Source organism: Aspergillus vadensis (assembly GCF_003184925.1).
Source record: "Aspergillus vadensis CBS 113365 unplaced genomic scaffold BO88scaffold_6, whole genome shotgun sequence".
Lineage (NCBI taxonomy): Eukaryota > Fungi > Ascomycota > Eurotiomycetes > Eurotiales > Aspergillaceae > Aspergillus > Aspergillus vadensis.
Genome location: NW_020292044.1, coordinates 153,888 through 171,148, shown reverse-complemented (window position 1 = coordinate 171,148; position 17,261 = coordinate 153,888). Strand labels below are relative to the sequence as shown.

Genomic DNA, 17,261 nt, shown 5'->3' with positions numbered 1-17,261 from the left:
CTCCCAATATCTCATAATAGCTGCAGATCAGATGTTGAGCATTACTTAATAGGTTGACTTGGCCAGTCATCGTTCAGGTATTCACAATTATAGATTGCTGTAGAAAGCATCATTTCTCCAAATTATTGGGCTTCATGAGATGTAGAAGGCCAGACATAAGAAAAGAAGATAGAGATACTCTGATTGCCTCAACAGGTCACTTGATCTTAAGATTGCCTATTATCATCATCTGAAATAGAAAGGGGTTGGTCAGGGTCAAGTGCCTTTGCATGTGTATACATGGTCAATAGAAGTGTGGCTTAGTCAGCCCTTCGTGACAATGCGAGTCACCCAAAAGTCTGCCAACCAGTTCAGATTACTCGTTACGAAACTTGCAATATGCGATATTTTCACGATTGGAGAGAATTTACAGCTCATAATGTGTCTCCCGTCATCTTCTCTGGCTCAGCCTTGGAGTCGAGACCATCTACCGGAGAAGGAAAGCTCCGACGCTTCATTCCCCTCAGCCGGTCATCCACCGGACTTGAACATCTCCGAATCAAAATACCTCATTGGCCACAGAGTTGAGCGTCATAACAGATTGCCACTTTAAACCAGAGAAGACCAGCCATGCGTTGGCACCAAACTGCTTATAACCGAGCAAACACTAAAGCTACCCCTCCATTTACCCCTCCATCTATCTCAAATCACTTCAATTCTACACACACCACACCTGATTCACAATGTCTCCCTCGGTCACTCGCAGAACATACAGCATTGCTTCTATCCCCGCGGATGGAATTGGTCCCGAGGTCATCGAGGCCGGTATCACCGCCTTGAATGCTTTGACCGATACCCTCCAGACTTTCAAGCTTGACTTTAAGCACTATGACTGGAGCTCTGAGACATACAAGAAGACCGGTAAATACATACCCGACGGAGGTCTTGACGAATTGAAGAAGCACGACGCTATCTTTTTCGGCGCTGTTGGTGCCCCTGGTGAGTACCCTGGCATCCGAAGACAGAATATTTTCTAACAGGTATAGATGTCCCTGATCACATCTCCCTCTGGGGTCTCCGTCTGGCTATCTGCCAGCCCTTCCAACAATATGCCAATGTCCGCCCCACTCGAGTATTCCGGGGTACCCAGTCTCCCCTCCGCAACTGCAACATTGGGGATCTTGACTGGGTCATTATTCGCGAGAACAGCGAAGGCGAGTATGCGGGCCAGGGTGGTCGTTCTCACACAGGCAAGCCTTGGGAGTCGGCAACCGAGGTTTCCGTCTTCACCCGTCACGCTGTGGAGCGTATCATGCGTTTCGCTTTCGAGACCGCCCAGAAGCGGCCTCGCAAGCTCTTGACTGTTGTTACTAAGAGCAATGCTCAGCGTAACGGAATGGTTCTGTGGGATGAGGTTGCTAAGATTACGGCTAAGGTAGGCCACTCTTGTTGAAAACCCCTCCTATCATCCGAGTCCTAATATGGGAACTTTTTAGGATTTCCCCGATGTCACTGTTGATAAGATGCTGGTCGACGCTATGACCACCCGCATGGTTCTGAACCCCAAGAGTCTCGATACTATCGTGGCAACGAACCTACACGCCGATATCTTGTCTGACCTGGCTGCTGCTCTGGCTGGATCTATCGGCATTGCCCCTACTTCCAATCTCGATCCTACCCGCGAGTACCCTAGCATGTTTGAGCCTATCCATGGCTCTGCTTTCGATATCACTGGCATGGGTATCTCGAACCCTGTTGCTACCTTCTGGACCGCGGCTGAAATGCTTGCTTGGCTGGGCGAGCAGGAGGCTTCCGAGAAGCTTCTGACCTGTGTTGAAAATGTTTGCGAGCAGGGCATTCTCACTCGTGACTTGGGTGGCAAGGCTAACACCAAGGAGGTTACCGATGCTGTTGTTGCCGAGATTAAGAAGCTGGGTTCTAAGTAGAATTTTAGGATGACTGTACTCCTGGCTCAAGAGGGCCTTCTGTTGTAAATAGAATTGCAGGATTTACGAATATAAACTACAGATAGTAAAAGAATATCGAGCACTATTATCGGAGATCTCGGAACAAGGTGAAAATGTTGCGTGTACTTGGCATAATAATTACATTCCAGCTTTTGACTATTGATGATACTCGCTGAGGGGACAACTCCGAGCCTCAAATCCAGTCAGACATCGCCTCATGCAGCTCGTAGAATATCTCAAGAGTGCTAGCAAGTTGAACACACCAATACGCCCTGGCTATCCTAGGCATAGGGAAAGAGATGTGCCGACAGGAAATGATCATCAACCTGTGTGATTTGTTTTCCGATCTCGGAGAAACAAGTATTATGCGATATTTATCAATTCTTGCATTTTTAGCCTATTACGATTAAGCAGCGCACGCATGGCAAGAATTTCTGCACATTGATGTAATTGCGTTATGAAAGTAGCCGGACATAGCAACCTCCGGTGAGTGTGGTCTGATTATCACTTCCTCCATCGTTGTGCTGTGGTCCAATCATGATGCCGTATCAATTCAAATGCCAAGTATTCCCCGCAATGCATGGGGAAATCCTTGTGCGCTTCCCCAGTTTTACGGGGACCCCAGGTCATTGACAGCATGTCTCGGGGTTGGCATACTCTTACCAGTCCGGGGATGGAAAGGTTTTGGTTCCTCCTATATAAAGTAAACACAGTCATTTTCTTAAGGATTCACTTCGTTTGTGTCTACTGATCTCTCTCATTCATGACTCTTGGTTGAGACCCCCTTCAAAATGGCTCAACAACTTTTGCACCTTACTGGCAGTGCTTTACGCATGGCCCAGGTTATCCTCATCGTTGCTCCCGCTTTTATCATCTTCGGCTACAACCAGGCCGGGGCTGGCCCCCTTGCTACCCTCCAATCTTGGGTTAAGGTCTTTCCTCAAATCGACACAATCAATACAACAGGTGCTTTAGAGGCAAAGAATTCAACTGGAAAGGGAGCTGTCATTGCGTCCTTCCAAATCGGTGCGCTGATTGGTGCGCTTTCGTGTACTGTCATTTCGGATCGTCTTGGGCGTCGCAAGACTATATTTATCGGTTCTATTTTCACTATTATCGGTCAATTACTGCAAGTGTCAGCCTACTCTTTGATTCAATTTACAGTTGGCCGAGTCATTCTGGGTATCGGTACTGGTCAATTCAGTGTTGCTGTCCCTGTTTGGCAATCTGAATGCTCTTCCGCCAAGCATCGCGGTCAACATGTCATCGCCGACGGTATCTTTATGTGTCTCGGATATGCTCTGTGCAACTGGATCGACTTTGCCTTCAGTCGACTTTCCAATGAGAATACCGGTCAGTGGCGTGGACCGCTGTCGCTTTCCTTCTTGCCATCACTGGTGATCTTGGTAGCGGTCTTCTTACTCCCCGAGTCTCCGCGTTGGTTAGTGAGAGTCAACCGTACCGAAGAGGCAACCGCTAGTCTTGCCGCATACAAGGGCATGTCTCCCGAGGATGAAGCTATTAAGTCGGAGATTTCTGGTATTGAATTATCTTTCGAGCATACCTCTCAATCCACAAGGGCAATCCGCGAGATGTTCTCCAAGGATGATGACGAGCGCTTGTTCTATCGCTTCTGTCTCTGCATCATCTTGCAATTTTTCCAACAAATGTGCGGCGGGAATCTCATTTCAGTCTACGCCTCCACCATCTTCGAAGAAAACCTGGGCCTAAGCTCTAGTCTCTCAAAGATCCTCGCAGCATCTGCACTCACGTGGAAGTTCGTGTGCTGTTTCATCTCCTTTTTCGCCATTGATCGACTGGGCCGCCGGGCGGTATTTATGATCAGCGGCACTGGCATGGCATTCTGTATGGCCGCATTGGCAATCACCACTAGCTTCGGAGTTGAGAACAGACAGGCGTCGATCGCATCGGTGGTTTTCATTTTTATGTTTAATCTCTTCTACCCCATTGGCTTCCTGGGCGGTAATTTCCTGTACTGCACAGAAGTTGCGCCCCAGCGCCTTCGAGTTGCCATGTCTGCTATCTCCACTGCCAACCACTGGATGTGGAACTTTGTCGTTGTCATGGTCACCCCGGTCGCTTTGGATACTATTGGCTACCGGTATTACATTATGTACGCAATCTTATCGGCGTGCATCCCGGTTTTGGTGTACTTCTTCTATCCAGAGACAATGAACCGGAACTTGGAGTTGATCAACCATGTCTTCCGGGATGCGTCGTCGCCTTGGCAGATTGTCTCTATGGCGCGTAATCTTCCCCAGGGAGAGATCACTCCGGCAGAGCTGGTCGCCTATAACAAAGAGAAGGATGATTGCTCTGTTGAGATGAGAGAACATGCATGATTGATGATATTATTGCTGGGTTATGTTGGCGAGATTTATGACATAGTCGAATGTACATGTTTTTACGGATTATATTCCAGATGAGACAATCAGTTCGCGTTCAAGGTTACCGTGTTTGCCGCACCTACGTAAGGGTTTCCTAGAAAAGCTGGATCGTAACCACTATGCCTGACATCTAGCCCCAGTAAAGACAGGGTGAAACTCACGAGCAAATATCGACCCTTGGCATACTGCAAGCATGGTCTGATAGGCGGGATGAGAATAGGGAAATATGACGAACCTATGAGGATGCTGACACCGAGCCCGGAGAAAAACACCCCGCGGCTTGCCGGTCAAATATGCCGCAGCCTCATTTAACGTAACCGGCAAGCGAGTCGGCCAGGCAAGCCAGTCGGCCACCTCTGTATCCCATACTAATCTAATATTTATCAAACTCTTAATATCTCAGCCACCGTTGGCTCAATTACATTAAAATACTAGCTGAAGCTATATACATACTTTAAGAAAAATATATTAAAAATATATAGAATAATAGGAGTTATATCGTACATAATTTTAGATTAAAATAAATTATCCAAGAATACGGTGTAACATATATTACTCGAGCATATACCAATATATATTCTATTATATTTACATACTAAGCTTATATACGCTCTAATATGCCAGGCTTTTTTTATAAAATAAATAATATGAAGTTTGGCTGTAGTATTACAGCTCAAAAATTGCTGGATTAGTATGGGATACAGAGGTGGCCGACTGGCTTACCTGGCCGACTCGCTTGCCGGTTAGTTACGTTATCTCGGTTTATTAAGCCCTAAACCAGGGTTGGCTAGCACTGGCTAGTCCGATTTTCGGAGGTTTCTTACCCCGACTTATTTCCCGGGGCTGGTCCAGAATGCCAGGGCTTGGCATCATCAGCCGCGTCGGAGGTGATTTTCTCTGCGAAAGTCGGGGGTTTAGTGTGGGTCCTCTAACGGGATCGGACCATACAGCTTGCTGCCGGTCGCGATAAGCCGTCACATCCGGGGTTCATACTGGCGGTTCATGTATATGTTATCATTGTAGATGCCATGTCTCCTACCCGGTCTCGTCGGACTTGTTCGAAGCCGGTTCAATTCCTTCTGACGTAGGGTCTGTCGGCTCCTAGAATCGGGCTGTGTCGTATACTGGCTGACTTGAAGTCGATTTGGTATCATATTATATATCACGTTAATCCCTATAGTAGGTGAAAGGATGAAAAAACCCTGCTTATACTAGATAAAGAATTATACTCAGTCCAATAGAACTCTTTTGCCTATCCCCGAGCACTACATAGCTACATAATCATGGCTCCCTCCACCAATGATTCTCCATTTGGCATTTCCACCTCACCATTTGCTTGCAGAGTAGGCATCAACGGCTTTGGCCGGATAGGTATGTCATTATACCCCCTCAGGTAATAGTACAAACCACTCAACATCATTCCTAGGCCGCAACCTCCTCCGCGCATCCCTCGTCCGCTCAGACATTCAAGTCGTCGCCATCAACCACACATGCGTCACAGTCGAAGACCTCATCTACCTCATCCGATATGACTCCTCCATGGGAGACCTCGACGATGGAACATCTATCCAAATAAAATCCGAAAACCTCATCATCATAGACGGCAACCCCATTACCTTGACCTCTGAGCGCGACCTGAAGAAGCTCGAATGGGATGCCCTGGGCGTCGACTATGTACTCGAATGTACAGGCAAATTCACAAAGTCGCACCAAGCTATAGAACACATCACCTATGGAAAAGCAAAGCGAGTCCTGATCTCTGCACCCTCTGATTCGCCCACCTTTGTCTATGGCGTTAACTCCAACTCGTACCGTCCTACTGAGGAGAACCTGGTCATTTCTAATGCCAGCTGCACAACGAACTGCGTTACGCCGGTGTTGAAGGTGCTTCATGAGAATTTTGGTGTCGCTCAAGGATTTTTGACGACTATTCATGCTGCTACTCGGTCTCAGCAGGTTCTGGATGGGTATAGCAAGAAGAACCGTCGGCTTGGTGAGTTAACCATTCCACACAGGTTTGATCGACTGAAACTGATGTCTCTGTTTATAGGTCGTGGTGTCTTCAACAACATCATCCCGACAACTACTGGCGCTTCAAAGGCCGTTGCTTCAGTGCTGCCCGAGCTAAGCGGCAAGGTGACGGGCGTGTCGATCCGTGTCCCGACGTAAGCTTCACTGGAGTCACTTCGTAACCATCACTTACTAACTGAACTGGACACAGACCCAATGTCTCAATGATTGACCTTACAATCAGCACCGAGAAGCCGACATCCCTCTCGGAAATTATTTCTACCTTCCGCGTCGCATCCAAGTCCAGCATGGCTGGGGTGTTGAGGGTTACAGATGAGGAGCTCGTAAGCGCTGACTATAACGGAAGCCCGTATAGTGCTATCATTGATGCACCAGCATGTTCGGAGCTTAACCCTCAGGTGAGTAGGCGTAATGGCTTTTATGGATCTGAGGCATGCTGACCTGTTTATAGTTCTTCAAAATCATGGCATGGTACGATAACGAGTGGGGTTACTCGAATCGCCTGCTGGATCTGGCGACACATGTCCACGCTGCTCAGAAGATGCAATGATGTTCTAGATCCGATACACTATTTTGTGAGCATGGGAAATGAGGGCGTTCGATGGTAGCTTAATTTTTGTCTTTATCTATATGAATCCTACGAAGCTATCGGCATGATCTCGATTTGATGATTTAGACTATTTTAGCCTAGTAATATTTATGAGGAACATTATTCTTTGTGGTTTCAGTGACTCTTCTTTTCTAGTTGATCTCCTGCTTTAACTGACATGAAGGCCATTTTGTTGTTATCGTAGACGGCTAATGCTAGCGATGTCATGTACGAGATATGTAATCACCTCGAAATATATCATCGGTTAAACCGGACACAACATACAAGTAGCGCCTTTTCCTGGCTCGAGTCGTTAAGATACAATAAGCAAATGTGCAATGAATAATAGCGTGACAATTAGGCACCTCTGCCGCCTTCAACCATTGTCCCTTTGATGTTGTAAACCCCGTGGATACTAAGCGCTCCGATCCCATCTGCTCGACTTTTCCGGATTGCCTTGGCGATAAGAATGTTATTTGATTGGCATATGCTCATTATATTCCTCTGACTACTAGGAACGGATACATACGACCACAGGGTGTGGAAAACAGGGCTTCCCGTCCGCTCAGCCGTACTTAAGCCACACGCCGGGAGGTTAGTAGTTGGGTGGGTGACCACCAGCGAATCCCTTCTGTTGTATGTTTATTATATTTTTTTTTTCTCTACTAGAAGTTCTTTCTCTACTAGAAAAATAGAAGTTTTGAAGCATCCCGAGGTCTCTGGTCCTCAATGATAGAGAACATATAGAACACTATCTCTCCTAGTCATTGACATTAAAGTGAAGGAAATCATGAACCGAATCAGCCAAGCTACATTCAATACGCGGGGCGGTCATTCTTGTCAGTTCAACCTCGGGCTCTTTGGTGGTACAGGACCTCCTAGCACGCAGTAACTGGCATGTTACGTAAATATCCACTGGCGGCGAGCAATTCCGGCGGTCCAGTGGGCACTGTCACCTCCTTTGTCACACCTACAGCGGTGGCAGGTGATCTACGGAGCCATGAAAGAACAAGGGCTTAAGTTCACATTGAGAATAATGCGGTCGGCCTTCCATAGCATTTCATAGGTAAGTAAGCTGTCAGGTATCATCCTGGCAGTCATATCCACCAAAAATGGCCTCGTTGAATAGGTTGTCTTAAATTTGATGCGAAAGTGGATCTGTCCGACGATGAAGTGCTATTAGTGATATTTAAGTCTCTTCTGTTACATATGGTAAAGTGACTATATAAAGTAGCCGGGCTATATTGCTGGGACATATACACACAGCAGGTTCGGAGGAATCCTGGTGGCATATAAGCTTATATACATAACTAAATGAGTTAAAATGATTTACATCAGAAAAATCCTAATAACCTCTAATACTTTCGACATCATGATGTTCTCTGGAACCCCTTCATAAGATATTTATATTTAACATCTAAATCCCTCTTAATCTGATACGTATCTACTGAACTCCTCAGTATCTCCTGCACATCATGCATACATATTATGGGTTTTGCAAACGCAAATCAACTTTATCATGACCTAATGCAGAAGATTGCTATGAATTTACATTCTCGTAGCATTCCCTTCTCAGACTTGCAATGGTGCAAATCAAGCAAACAGATCTAGCACCCTGTGACACAACAGGCAACCATTTAGCCGCGTAGTAACCTAATCGGTCTTGGCTCTTACTTTGCCTAAGCTGATATTGCTTTAAGACAAATAACGGCTTGTACCAAAGCAAACTTAATACATCAAATTTGTGCTATTTGCAAGTCAGGAATGGTTATCTACCCAGAATCTCCAGAGTCCTTATCGAACCAAAGCCGCGTACGCGCCGAGGCCTACTCCGCTTCAATTCTCCCCACCCCCTCCAACTCCATGGGCGCTATCTCATCGAGATGAACTACCAAAGGCCCCCTTTCGAACCCTTGCAGTTCGTCCCCGCACGAGACAGGGAGATGATGCTAGATCTTCCAGTTCGGGGGATTGATGTCGTCGCCCATGACTCGCTTGAAAATGGCGGCAATCATTGGTGCTTTTATCTCAATGTTACGGATACTACGTCGGTTCAGTTTGACATGACTCCGTCCTACAATATCCCTGGTGTCACAAACCCCAACGGCAGTAAGGGCTTATTGGTCATTAGCTATATAGAGCACGCTGTTCCGATATCGACTACGTCACAGAAAGTCGTGCGAGTGGACGCTCGCCCTGGCAGCAAAGCGCGAGATTTCCTCAGCTTAATACTGAGCCAGAAGCGTCATCAATATGAGTTCAATTCTGCAGGTGAAGGCTGCAGATTTTGGACCACCCAGCAAATCGACCTCTTCCAGAGATCTGGGATCCTGATGAACCTTCCCCAGGTGGCAGAGGCGAAAGACGCTATTCTTACGAAGTGGCCCAGTGGAATTGGGTATCCTCTTGTGATTGGCACCTACTATCCCTGATGGTCGTCTATCCATGCGCATATCTTGTGGATGTTTTCCTCTGCGTGTGGTGCAAATCGCTGTTATATTGCGCTCTGTCAGATTGATGCTTGGCTCATTCTGTTTCTGCCAAAGAAAAGACATAATAGAAAATATATAAAAACATACAACAGAAGGGATTCGCTGGTGGTCACCCACCCAACTACTAACCTCCCGGCGTGTGGCTTAAGTACGGCTGAGCGGACGGGAAGCCCTGTTTTCCACACCCTGTGGTCGTATGTACTTTGCTTCTCACACATGCTGCTTATATAGGTAAATGCACTCTAAGATTAGACTTGGAAGATACTTGATCTTCATTATTCCCCGAAACTACTTGCAAGGTGATCACCGATGTACTTGATGCCCTCTGCGCGGTAAACGTCCGACGTGACATATGAGAGATTCGAGACAGTATTGTCAAAGAAAATTATTTCCGGATTATCGATATTGTATCTCGGCCAGTGGACATTCTCTAAGAAAACAGTTAATTCAGCTCTTGTTTGAATTTGCGTACTAATCATAAAATTGGGTTGTGGGCCCTTACCTCCAGAGTAATTTGGGTCCAATGTTGTCACAAAACTGACCCACATTCTTGACATAACTGTGCTCAGGTGTGAATAACTATTCGGTATGCTCTCCATGGTCGTCTTGTTGAAGTCATACCACACGCCATCACCGTTATGAAAGACGTAGGGCATTTCTGAACCATGAGTGGCCCCGGCATAGGATCCAGCGGCAGGGCCATTCCCAGGACTGACAGCGTCAAACCTGTAGCTATACACCGAGACATTGCGGGATGACCATGCCTGGCTAGCAAACCTACGCGGGCCATGGATGTTTACATCACCCTGAAATGCGGCCACACGCTTGTATTGCCTGCCATATCCGGACGGTGGCTTTTCAACCATTATGGCGGGGATCCCAATCTGAGGGATGTTTGGGTACAGGGCCTCCAAAATATCAGTGGTAACGTTGTCGAGGCCCCAGTCTTTGACTAGCTCTCGAAACTCGGCATCCGTGTTGACTCCCGTTACAGCAAATGCTGTCCCTTCGTCAGCGTTAGCTCCAATCAGGTATGGAACTTTGACAAATTTGCCCTCCTGAAGCTGAATTGTGCCACTTCCTTCAATGAAGTCGTCATCTATGACAGGAATGAATTTCGCTCCGCTGAGGCCTGATATAGAGTGCTCGGGTACAATAGACGTGTTATCGAAAATACTGTGCAATGTATCAGTTGGAATCGTTCGGAGACAAGCCAAAGTATCCGTTGCTGAACTGCAGCCCGATGCATTCACAATGCCATCATAATAGGGCTGCCAATCGGTAGGTGTCGGATAACGTTGATAAACACTCGGGGCACCACTTTCACTGATTGCTGCACGGAATATACCATCATCGCGCCCTCCATAAGCAACCAGATGCGTGCCAACGCTATTAGCGCCGGCACTTTCACCCCAGATCGTAACCTGAGCAGGGTCGCCACCAAAAGCAGCAATGTCTAATTCATAGTCAGATCCGTAGTAAGAATAGCTTCAGTACAAACATACATACTCTCTTGTATCCAATGCAGAGCTAAGCGTTGGTCTCTAAGTCCCAGGTTCCCTACGCCAGCTTCCTTCATCTCCTTGCTCCACATAAAACCCCAGCAATGGAGACGATAATTCAGACTGACTGCGATCATCGGTTTCCCTATTTGGACTGACTGGTCAACAATGAAGGACAGATTGTACTGTTTCTCTGATGAAGAGCCGGAAGTGTATCCGCCGCCATGAATCCAAACTGCGCCCGAGTGCAAGGTCAGTTCTAGCCTTTATGATTAGATCCGGGGTATATACTGACCAGCAACGGGCAGACTGCTAGGAAGAGCTATGCTAGCTGGGCGAACGACATTCAGTGTAAGGCAGGCTTCGGAAGCACCCTTGGTCTGATTAAACCCGACACAAGCGGGTGAGTATTCCGTTGCATTTCTTGGTACCGGCCAGGAGGTATTCATTGGCCGTGGGGTCTGCAAGCGAAGTTCGCCAACAGGTTGCTGTGCATAAGGCATGCCAAGAAAAAAGTCTTGATCATAGTCTGGGTTGTGAAGTCCATAGTAGGTGCCATTCTGTACAGTAACTGAGGGGTTTGGAGTTATTCCTCGATGTTCTACTTTTCCGGCACTTGCAATCAATGGAACAAGAAGTGCTAATAGAGGAACTGATGGAACAAGCATTGCGAAGCCTTTCCTGAGAATAAGTCAGCTTCAATTTGTTGAGGTCAAAAAACGTTCTCGCGTGACTAGAGGGCATTTACATACTAAGTAACTAACCGAGATGGGGAAGATAGCCGGAACATATCCGGAACATAGCCGGACGTTGCTCAACGTTTTAAACTTTATTAGAAAGTCAATGTATGAGTCATTTATTTGCCTGTTACTAGCCGTGCTTTTCACTTTGGCTGAAACGGTTTATTGGGCTATGGTACTTAACTAAAATACCGCGTATTTCCGGATCTGCAGAGGAGGTAACATGAGAAGAGCAACCAGCGCGGAAAACGTCCGCTATTAGCTGCTGAGAATCAAAGCTGCAATGGGGGGAAATGATGTCTTCTTAATAGGACGAGCCGGTCCGATCAGGGTATTCAAAGCCCTCATCTCACATTCTCTTACCGTCTAGTGCAGCATGGTTCAAAAGCCTAGACTTTGGAACGCTGATGCCAGAAATGCAGCGAAGGGCGGGTGGATGTTAGCCATAGAGGCAAGGGTCACAGTGGTCTTGGCCGTCAGTTCACGCATACTAAGCACTGCTCGACATACAATGTTGACTGGGTGATTGAATGCTTTTAAGAACAACAAAGAGCAGGCAACAGGAAACTCATTCGACCGTAAAAAAGAACTGATCGAATGGATCGATGTCCATTAACAGATCTCCCTCGAGTTCCGTACCATCTATATCACCCCAATCACCAGGATCATGGAACATCTGCGCACCCTGTGTCCCGTTCGAAACTGGATCCAATGCAATTTCGCCTGTCTCGGCACTCCGGATTGCACCAGCCAGCCAATCATCGTTCCAGACAGTGTACGAATCCTCTCTATCCCTAGCATGCGCAATCGAACCTCCGTCAACGGTCGGATCTATCATGAGGATCTGGTCCATGTAGTCCTGTACCGTGCGGTAAACCTCTCCCGCGACGCGGTTGCGGAACTTTGTCACTGCATCATTGAAGCTGGTCAGGATTTGATGGTAAAGCTGGGCCTGTGGGCTAGTTCGGCCAATATCATCGAGAAGATGTAAGGTGCTGTTGAAGAGACTCTCAATGTCACGGCGAGGCTCTCCAGCAAACATAGAGAAGCCTAGGATGAGACCGGCGCCAAAAATCCAAGCTCTATGGGTAGACATTAATATCTTTTCAAGATAGAATTGGAAGGAAGGGGTTTGAACAAAGCGAGGAGGTAACAGGGGGGCATACTTGAGGAGACAAAAGTTTCGAAAAACGAGCCCCGCCGACTTTGCCCGTCGACACATATCTATCATGTATAAGGAAGAACTTACGCACACCTGGGCCAGTTTGGATACTTTATTGTTCTTTATAGTGACATCAGAGGCCTCATCCGGGTCACTGATCAAATGGTCTGGTGCTTTCCCACGAAGACGAGATACGAGATACGCGATCAGATACGGCCGGGTTACGAGGATTACTGCAAAGTAGTATAGGCAGGAAACGTGGATGCTTCCAACAAGTCGCTGCCGATCTGCAGGCTCCAGGAAAGGTAGGCCGTGGGAAACACTCCGGAACTGGCGGAGAGAGGCGGGCAGGCCACAACTCCATCTCCGGAGTTGCGAGAGCAGGCCCTCGGCGGTGGGGACATCGAGAAGCCCGCCATTGCTGAGAGTGTCGACGATATTAATGAGCAAAGTGCATCCGGCGCCAATGGCATAGAATGCTGAGTGAGGATCCAACTCATTGGTATCCGACATACTCTGCACTAGGGGGAGGCTTCTTGGTCTGGACAAAACAAAGCTGCTGAGAATATCAAGATTACGCATGCTGTGCCAGATTCTTCGTCTGCCATGCTTTGTCAGTGTCCATCGTTGGCACTAGCATTCAATTGCTATAACTCACCTACTTTCATAATCTTCTTTGGAGAGCGTACTATCGTAACCCTCAATGCTATGAAGCTCTAGAATTATGGCTGCTCGTGCAGCTACCCCAAGAAACATTGAAGCGGCATTTCGATTGCAGGCGCCCAGCATGTAAAATGCCATTAGCAAAAAAAGCCGTACAGTCCCGATGTTCTGGCCCATCAGCATGTCGTTGAACGCTGCCTGGCGTGCACGACGGAAGTACTCGTTCGCTACCTGGGAGTCTCTATCCGATCCTCTAACTTGGGCACCAATAGCTAGGGCGACGCCTATGGCTGCGACATCCTCCCGCGTCACAGCTGCAATGGATGTGGGCTGCCGCGAAGAGGTGTGTGCTTCAAGTAAGGCCTCGACCTCCTGGGCTGTGAAAAGATCCAGAATTCCGTTTGTCTGTGTACATTTTTAGAGACGATAGTAGCAGGTTTCATCCTAGGTACTTACTGCCTCATGATAATATTCTATGTATGAGTGAATTCTTTTGGGTTCGATAATTTGATCGTTCTCGGTTGTAGAACAACAATCTGTATCAATTATAATGTGGTGTCGCTCAGCATCCGTAAAAGGCACCGAACCCACGTAGGCCTTAATAGTTTTCCGGAGGAAATGTAAGAACGACATAGCGGAAGTTTCGCCCACATCGACTACAAGAAAGCATAGTTTAGGTTCTCGAGATTCTGTATCTGGCTCATGGATAGTTCCACACCTTTTGTTGACTGTTCCGGTGCTAAAGATAACCGCTCACGCAAAGAGGTTTCAGGGGGGCGAGTATCATCACTCCGTGACTCGGGTGTGACCATCTCAGATACTAGAGTCTCAAACTCGAATGGTGTATTCTCATTCTCAGCGGCGGTAACCCTATTGCTCTGCGAAAAGCCATCCTGCCTGTCAATGGCCCGGCTTTGTGTATTCTGTACGGCGTCACACGTTCTCCGTTTGCGACGGTCCATACCAGAATAAGCACATGTATGAGCTTGTCCCCGTCGCATACATGAGGAACATGGGCGTTGTGAATCGCACCGGATCTTCAGGATCTTGCAGGTCTGACAAGCGTGGCTGGACCGTCGTCGATCTTCCGGGCGCACTTTCGGACGTGGCATGACCGGGAAAACGTATTGTAGGGTTTGCCAGTTGTGAAAAGGTAGGGAATTCTAGTCATGGAAGTGGGAGGCCTCCAGGGAAGATACTTGGAACTGGGTCTAAGCTCTCCAATGTTTATTTGTCTTTTTCCAATCATTCCGAGCACAGATCCTACCCCGCACTAGAGGCTGGGCATCGCTATGATAAGTCTGAGGTGCGACGAACGGTTAGATAGGGAAGTTTCGAAGGCGAAAATGACGTCCCCGAGTCTTATCTGTGCTTTATGTATGCTCTTTTGCTTGTATGCGGTGCTTCAGCCCTGATAGTGGAGGGGTTAAAGATCTCGTGACCTGATTACGGGGACAATCGGCAGGTATAGTGTGCCCTATGAGAAGATACCCACTACATCAATTGCTCTATTATTTTCCGGTTCAATTCTCTGGGGAAAAAAAAAACACATATTAAAAAAAGAGCTGTCGATGAAGGTACCAGGGAGTGAAAGATCCGGCCCATACCATCCCTTAGCCGGGCGGCCGAGTATTTCCCGCCCGTTATCCGCCCCTTTTCCGTTCCCTTTTGCGTCCCGAACACTTCCATCAAGCAAGTTTCGGGAACACCGCCGGTTGAACAGTGTCCACTTCCCGAATTGAGTGCCCAAACATTCCATTTGATTCCACAGAATTCCTATCCCTCATCTTCTTCGCTGTGTCGCGCCCAGCTCCTGGGACTCGATACTCAAGCTTCGTCTTGGTGCCCATATGCACACCCGTAGGCGCGGGGTGTGTCCAAGGGAGATATTCTGGCATGAGTCCTAACTGAATCAGAGCAGTGAGCTGATCCCATGCAATGTGCTCGTGGTACAGCCGGTCACCCCTTATGTTCACAACTGCGGTAAACGGTATTTCTAGTTTGCGACCGGTGGGTGGGATACCAGGAAGCCTGCTACAGATTAGTTCGAGTAGAGCAAGCAATTGGGTTGCGAATTAATAATAAGGTGGAATAAGTCCTTACAGCCAGTCAATTTGGGTGTCGTGCGTGAACTTGTATATAAACTCATCAATGACACGATCAATACCCACCGTCCGACTGATAAGCTCAAGTTCCGCGTCTTCAGGATTATTGAAAATAAAGTGGTTCTGGTAGAAGTATGAGAGGCGATCCCTTCCAATTCCTCCCGTTAACTGCAAGTTGTTCGTCTCAGTATCTTATTAGAAAAATGTTCCGCACTTTGGATCTTACCGTAGGAATATGATTCACATACGGCTCTTGCACCATGGTCGCCATCGTATGAGGTACAGAGCGCGTCTCAAACTCATGATACGTATGTTCTTCCCAGATGGCTTCCAAATCGAAATATGGGCCCCCCATTAGAGGTTTCAGGAAGCTTAGGTTCCGTGTGTGTGATACTGACTCGGCGGTGTAGTCGAACGCCGGCTGGAAAGGGGTGGCATACTGATATGTACTGACAGCTGCGTATCCATACGCCTGGCAGTTCTCGGTTTTGGATACTATCTTTGCTGTCGCGGACGCTCCAGCCAAGTGCTGAAGCATTGGGAAGACTGGTTTGGGGATCGGCGAATCCACATTCCCATATACCACCACTCCGACAACCTCCTGGTGAGCGTGCGCTGATGCAGCGACCTTCAGCCATGCGTCGGGGTCATATGCTGGAACAAAGATGTCAGCTGCAGTATTCAAGTACGTGATAGTACTGTACTCACCAATAAGTCCAACCTTCCCCTTGGGCTGGCAGTTGTTGCAACCGGACAACGCTTCCAGGGCACAGGATATGCCATCTTGTTCACCCTCCAAGGCACCTAAGCATACTGCCGCCACCGCGTAGCCTTCTTCAGCCCATTTCAGAAACGGTGAGGGGACTCCATCGTCTAGACGCACACCTCCAAGGTCTCTCCCAGAAGTCAGTATAATTATACCAGGACCCGTACCGAGGCGTGACAGGGGGTGTAGCAAGTAGACGCCCGGTGCATGCACTTGTTGATTTGGCACAGGGAGGCTGGGGGCATGTTCAATTGCTTGGCCGGTCATGTTTGTGTATTCTCCAGGACGAATTGGTGTTATATCGAAGCTTACGACTGTTGAAGCAGGTGGAAAGTCGAGAACGTTGCTGTCATGAGCCAAAATGAAGTGATCAAGCCATGCTATCAGTGGGCCACCATATCTGATATTATATACGGAAGATTCAGTCGCCAATATGCTATCATCAGACCATAAAACTGGTTTCCGGATATCGTATCGGTTGCTCATTCGGATCCGGCGTTGATATTGATTGCGATGGTACGTTTTCCGCCGCTGTTCGGCTACGCGCCCGGATGTCCACGGACAGAATGCTTCCGCCCCGGGGCTCAAGAATGTCACTGTTTATAGTGAAGAACAGAGTAAATATTATCGGACTAGTAAGGAGAGGAGCTGTGACGATAACAGCTGCATGATAGTACACGGTTACCCATACCCGTACTTATTCTGATACTAGGTCTTCCCACCGAATATACTGCCTTCAGATACAGACAGCGCTTCAATGTAGGACTAACGTTCTCTCAAAGATCATTTCTAAGCTTGGCATTTGGGTTCTGTGTTGACTATGCTTACGAATCGAATATGCTTCCAATGCATCAAAG

At 47.7% G+C, this 17,261-nt stretch overlaps 7 protein-coding genes across 7 annotated transcripts; 4 read left to right on the top strand and 3 right to left on the bottom strand.

The window, feature by feature from the left end:
- Positions 1 to 651: 651 nt before the first annotated feature.
- BO88DRAFT_486362 (putative tartrate dehydrogenase) lies at positions 652 to 1,951 on the top strand. The gene is made up of 3 exons (XM_025712439.1): positions 652 to 978; positions 1,026 to 1,414; positions 1,476 to 1,951. Exons 1-3 carry the CDS (start codon positions 723 to 725, stop codon positions 1,923 to 1,925), a joined length of 1,095 nt encoding a protein of 364 aa, XP_025564756.1. The 5' UTR covers positions 652 to 722; the 3' UTR covers positions 1,926 to 1,951.
- A 786-nt stretch (positions 1,952 to 2,737) lies between these two features.
- BO88DRAFT_486361 (sugar porter family MFS transporter) lies at positions 2,738 to 4,309 on the top strand (the record flags this gene model as incomplete). The annotated part of the gene is made up of 1 exon (XM_025712438.1): positions 2,738 to 4,309. One exon carries the CDS (start codon positions 2,738 to 2,740, stop codon positions 4,307 to 4,309), a length of 1,572 nt encoding a protein of 523 aa, XP_025564755.1.
- A 1,268-nt stretch (positions 4,310 to 5,577) lies between these two features.
- On the top strand, positions 5,578 to 7,059 carry BO88DRAFT_361546 (type I glyceraldehyde-3-phosphate dehydrogenase). Its single transcript, XM_025703882.1, has 5 exons — positions 5,578 to 5,725; positions 5,781 to 6,347; positions 6,405 to 6,519; positions 6,576 to 6,783; positions 6,837 to 7,059. The coding sequence occupies exons 1-5, from the start codon at positions 5,638 to 5,640 to the stop codon at positions 6,933 to 6,935; spliced, it is 1,077 nt and encodes a 358-aa protein (XP_025564754.1). The 5' UTR covers positions 5,578 to 5,637; the 3' UTR covers positions 6,936 to 7,059.
- Positions 7,060 to 8,681: 1,622 nt separating this feature from the next.
- On the top strand, positions 8,682 to 9,573 carry BO88DRAFT_242091 (uncharacterized protein). The gene has a single exon (XM_025702148.1). The coding sequence runs from the start codon at positions 8,858 to 8,860 to the stop codon at positions 9,404 to 9,406; it is 549 nt and encodes a 182-aa protein (XP_025564753.1). The 5' UTR covers positions 8,682 to 8,857; the 3' UTR covers positions 9,407 to 9,573.
- Positions 9,275 to 11,665, bottom strand: BO88DRAFT_361541 (carboxylesterase). The gene is made up of 4 exons (XM_025703881.1): positions 11,264 to 11,665; positions 10,976 to 11,203; positions 9,969 to 10,922; positions 9,275 to 9,896 (listed from the first exon to the last, which is right to left on the bottom strand). The coding sequence occupies exons 1-4, from the start codon at positions 11,634 to 11,636 to the stop codon at positions 9,742 to 9,744; spliced, it is 1,710 nt and encodes a 569-aa protein (XP_025564752.1). The 5' UTR covers positions 11,637 to 11,665; the 3' UTR covers positions 9,275 to 9,741.
- A 611-nt stretch (positions 11,666 to 12,276) lies between these two features.
- Positions 12,277 to 14,645, bottom strand: BO88DRAFT_423766 (uncharacterized protein; the record flags this gene model as incomplete). The annotated part of the gene is made up of 6 exons (XM_025708678.1): positions 12,277 to 12,790; positions 12,847 to 12,932; positions 12,958 to 13,471; positions 13,529 to 13,938; positions 13,990 to 14,189; positions 14,252 to 14,645. 6 exons carry the CDS (start codon positions 14,643 to 14,645, stop codon positions 12,277 to 12,279), a joined length of 2,118 nt encoding a protein of 705 aa, XP_025564751.1.
- Positions 14,646 to 15,221: 576 nt separating this feature from the next.
- BO88DRAFT_486357 (LEA domain protein) lies at positions 15,222 to 16,671 on the bottom strand (the record flags this gene model as incomplete). Its single annotated transcript, XM_025712437.1, has 4 exons — positions 15,222 to 15,564; positions 15,637 to 15,806; positions 15,865 to 16,292; positions 16,347 to 16,671. The coding sequence occupies 4 exons, from the start codon at positions 16,669 to 16,671 to the stop codon at positions 15,222 to 15,224; spliced, it is 1,266 nt and encodes a 421-aa protein (XP_025564750.1).
- Between the last annotated feature and the right edge of the window lie 590 nt (positions 16,672 to 17,261).

Coding starts and splice junctions, on each gene's coding strand:
- BO88DRAFT_486362 (XM_025712439.1), top strand. CDS start 723: ATGTCTCCCTCGGTCACTCGCAGAACATACAGCATTGCTTCTATCCCC. Junction 979..1,025: donor CGGCGCTGTTGGTGCCCCTG/GTGAGTACCCTG, acceptor TAACAGGTATAG/ATGTCCCTGATCACATCTCC. Junction 1,415..1,475: donor TTGCTAAGATTACGGCTAAG/GTAGGCCACTCT, acceptor GGAACTTTTTAG/GATTTCCCCGATGTCACTGT.
- BO88DRAFT_361546 (XM_025703882.1), top strand. CDS start 5,638: ATGGCTCCCTCCACCAATGATTCTCCATTTGGCATTTCCACCTCACCA. Junction 6,520..6,575: donor GTGTCGATCCGTGTCCCGAC/GTAAGCTTCACT, acceptor AACTGGACACAG/ACCCAATGTCTCAATGATTG. Junction 6,784..6,836: donor GTTCGGAGCTTAACCCTCAG/GTGAGTAGGCGT, acceptor ACCTGTTTATAG/TTCTTCAAAATCATGGCATG.
- BO88DRAFT_242091 (XM_025702148.1), top strand. CDS start 8,858: ATGAACTACCAAAGGCCCCCTTTCGAACCCTTGCAGTTCGTCCCCGCA.
- BO88DRAFT_361541 (XM_025703881.1), bottom strand. CDS start 11,636: ATGCTTGTTCCATCAGTTCCTCTATTAGCACTTCTTGTTCCATTGATT. Junction 11,204..11,263: donor TAGCAGTCTGCCCGTTGCTG/GTCAGTATATAC, acceptor ACTCGGGCGCAG/TTTGGATTCATGGCGGCGGA. Junction 10,923..10,975: donor TCTGCATTGGATACAAGAGA/GTATGTATGTTT, acceptor ACTATGAATTAG/ACATTGCTGCTTTTGGTGGC.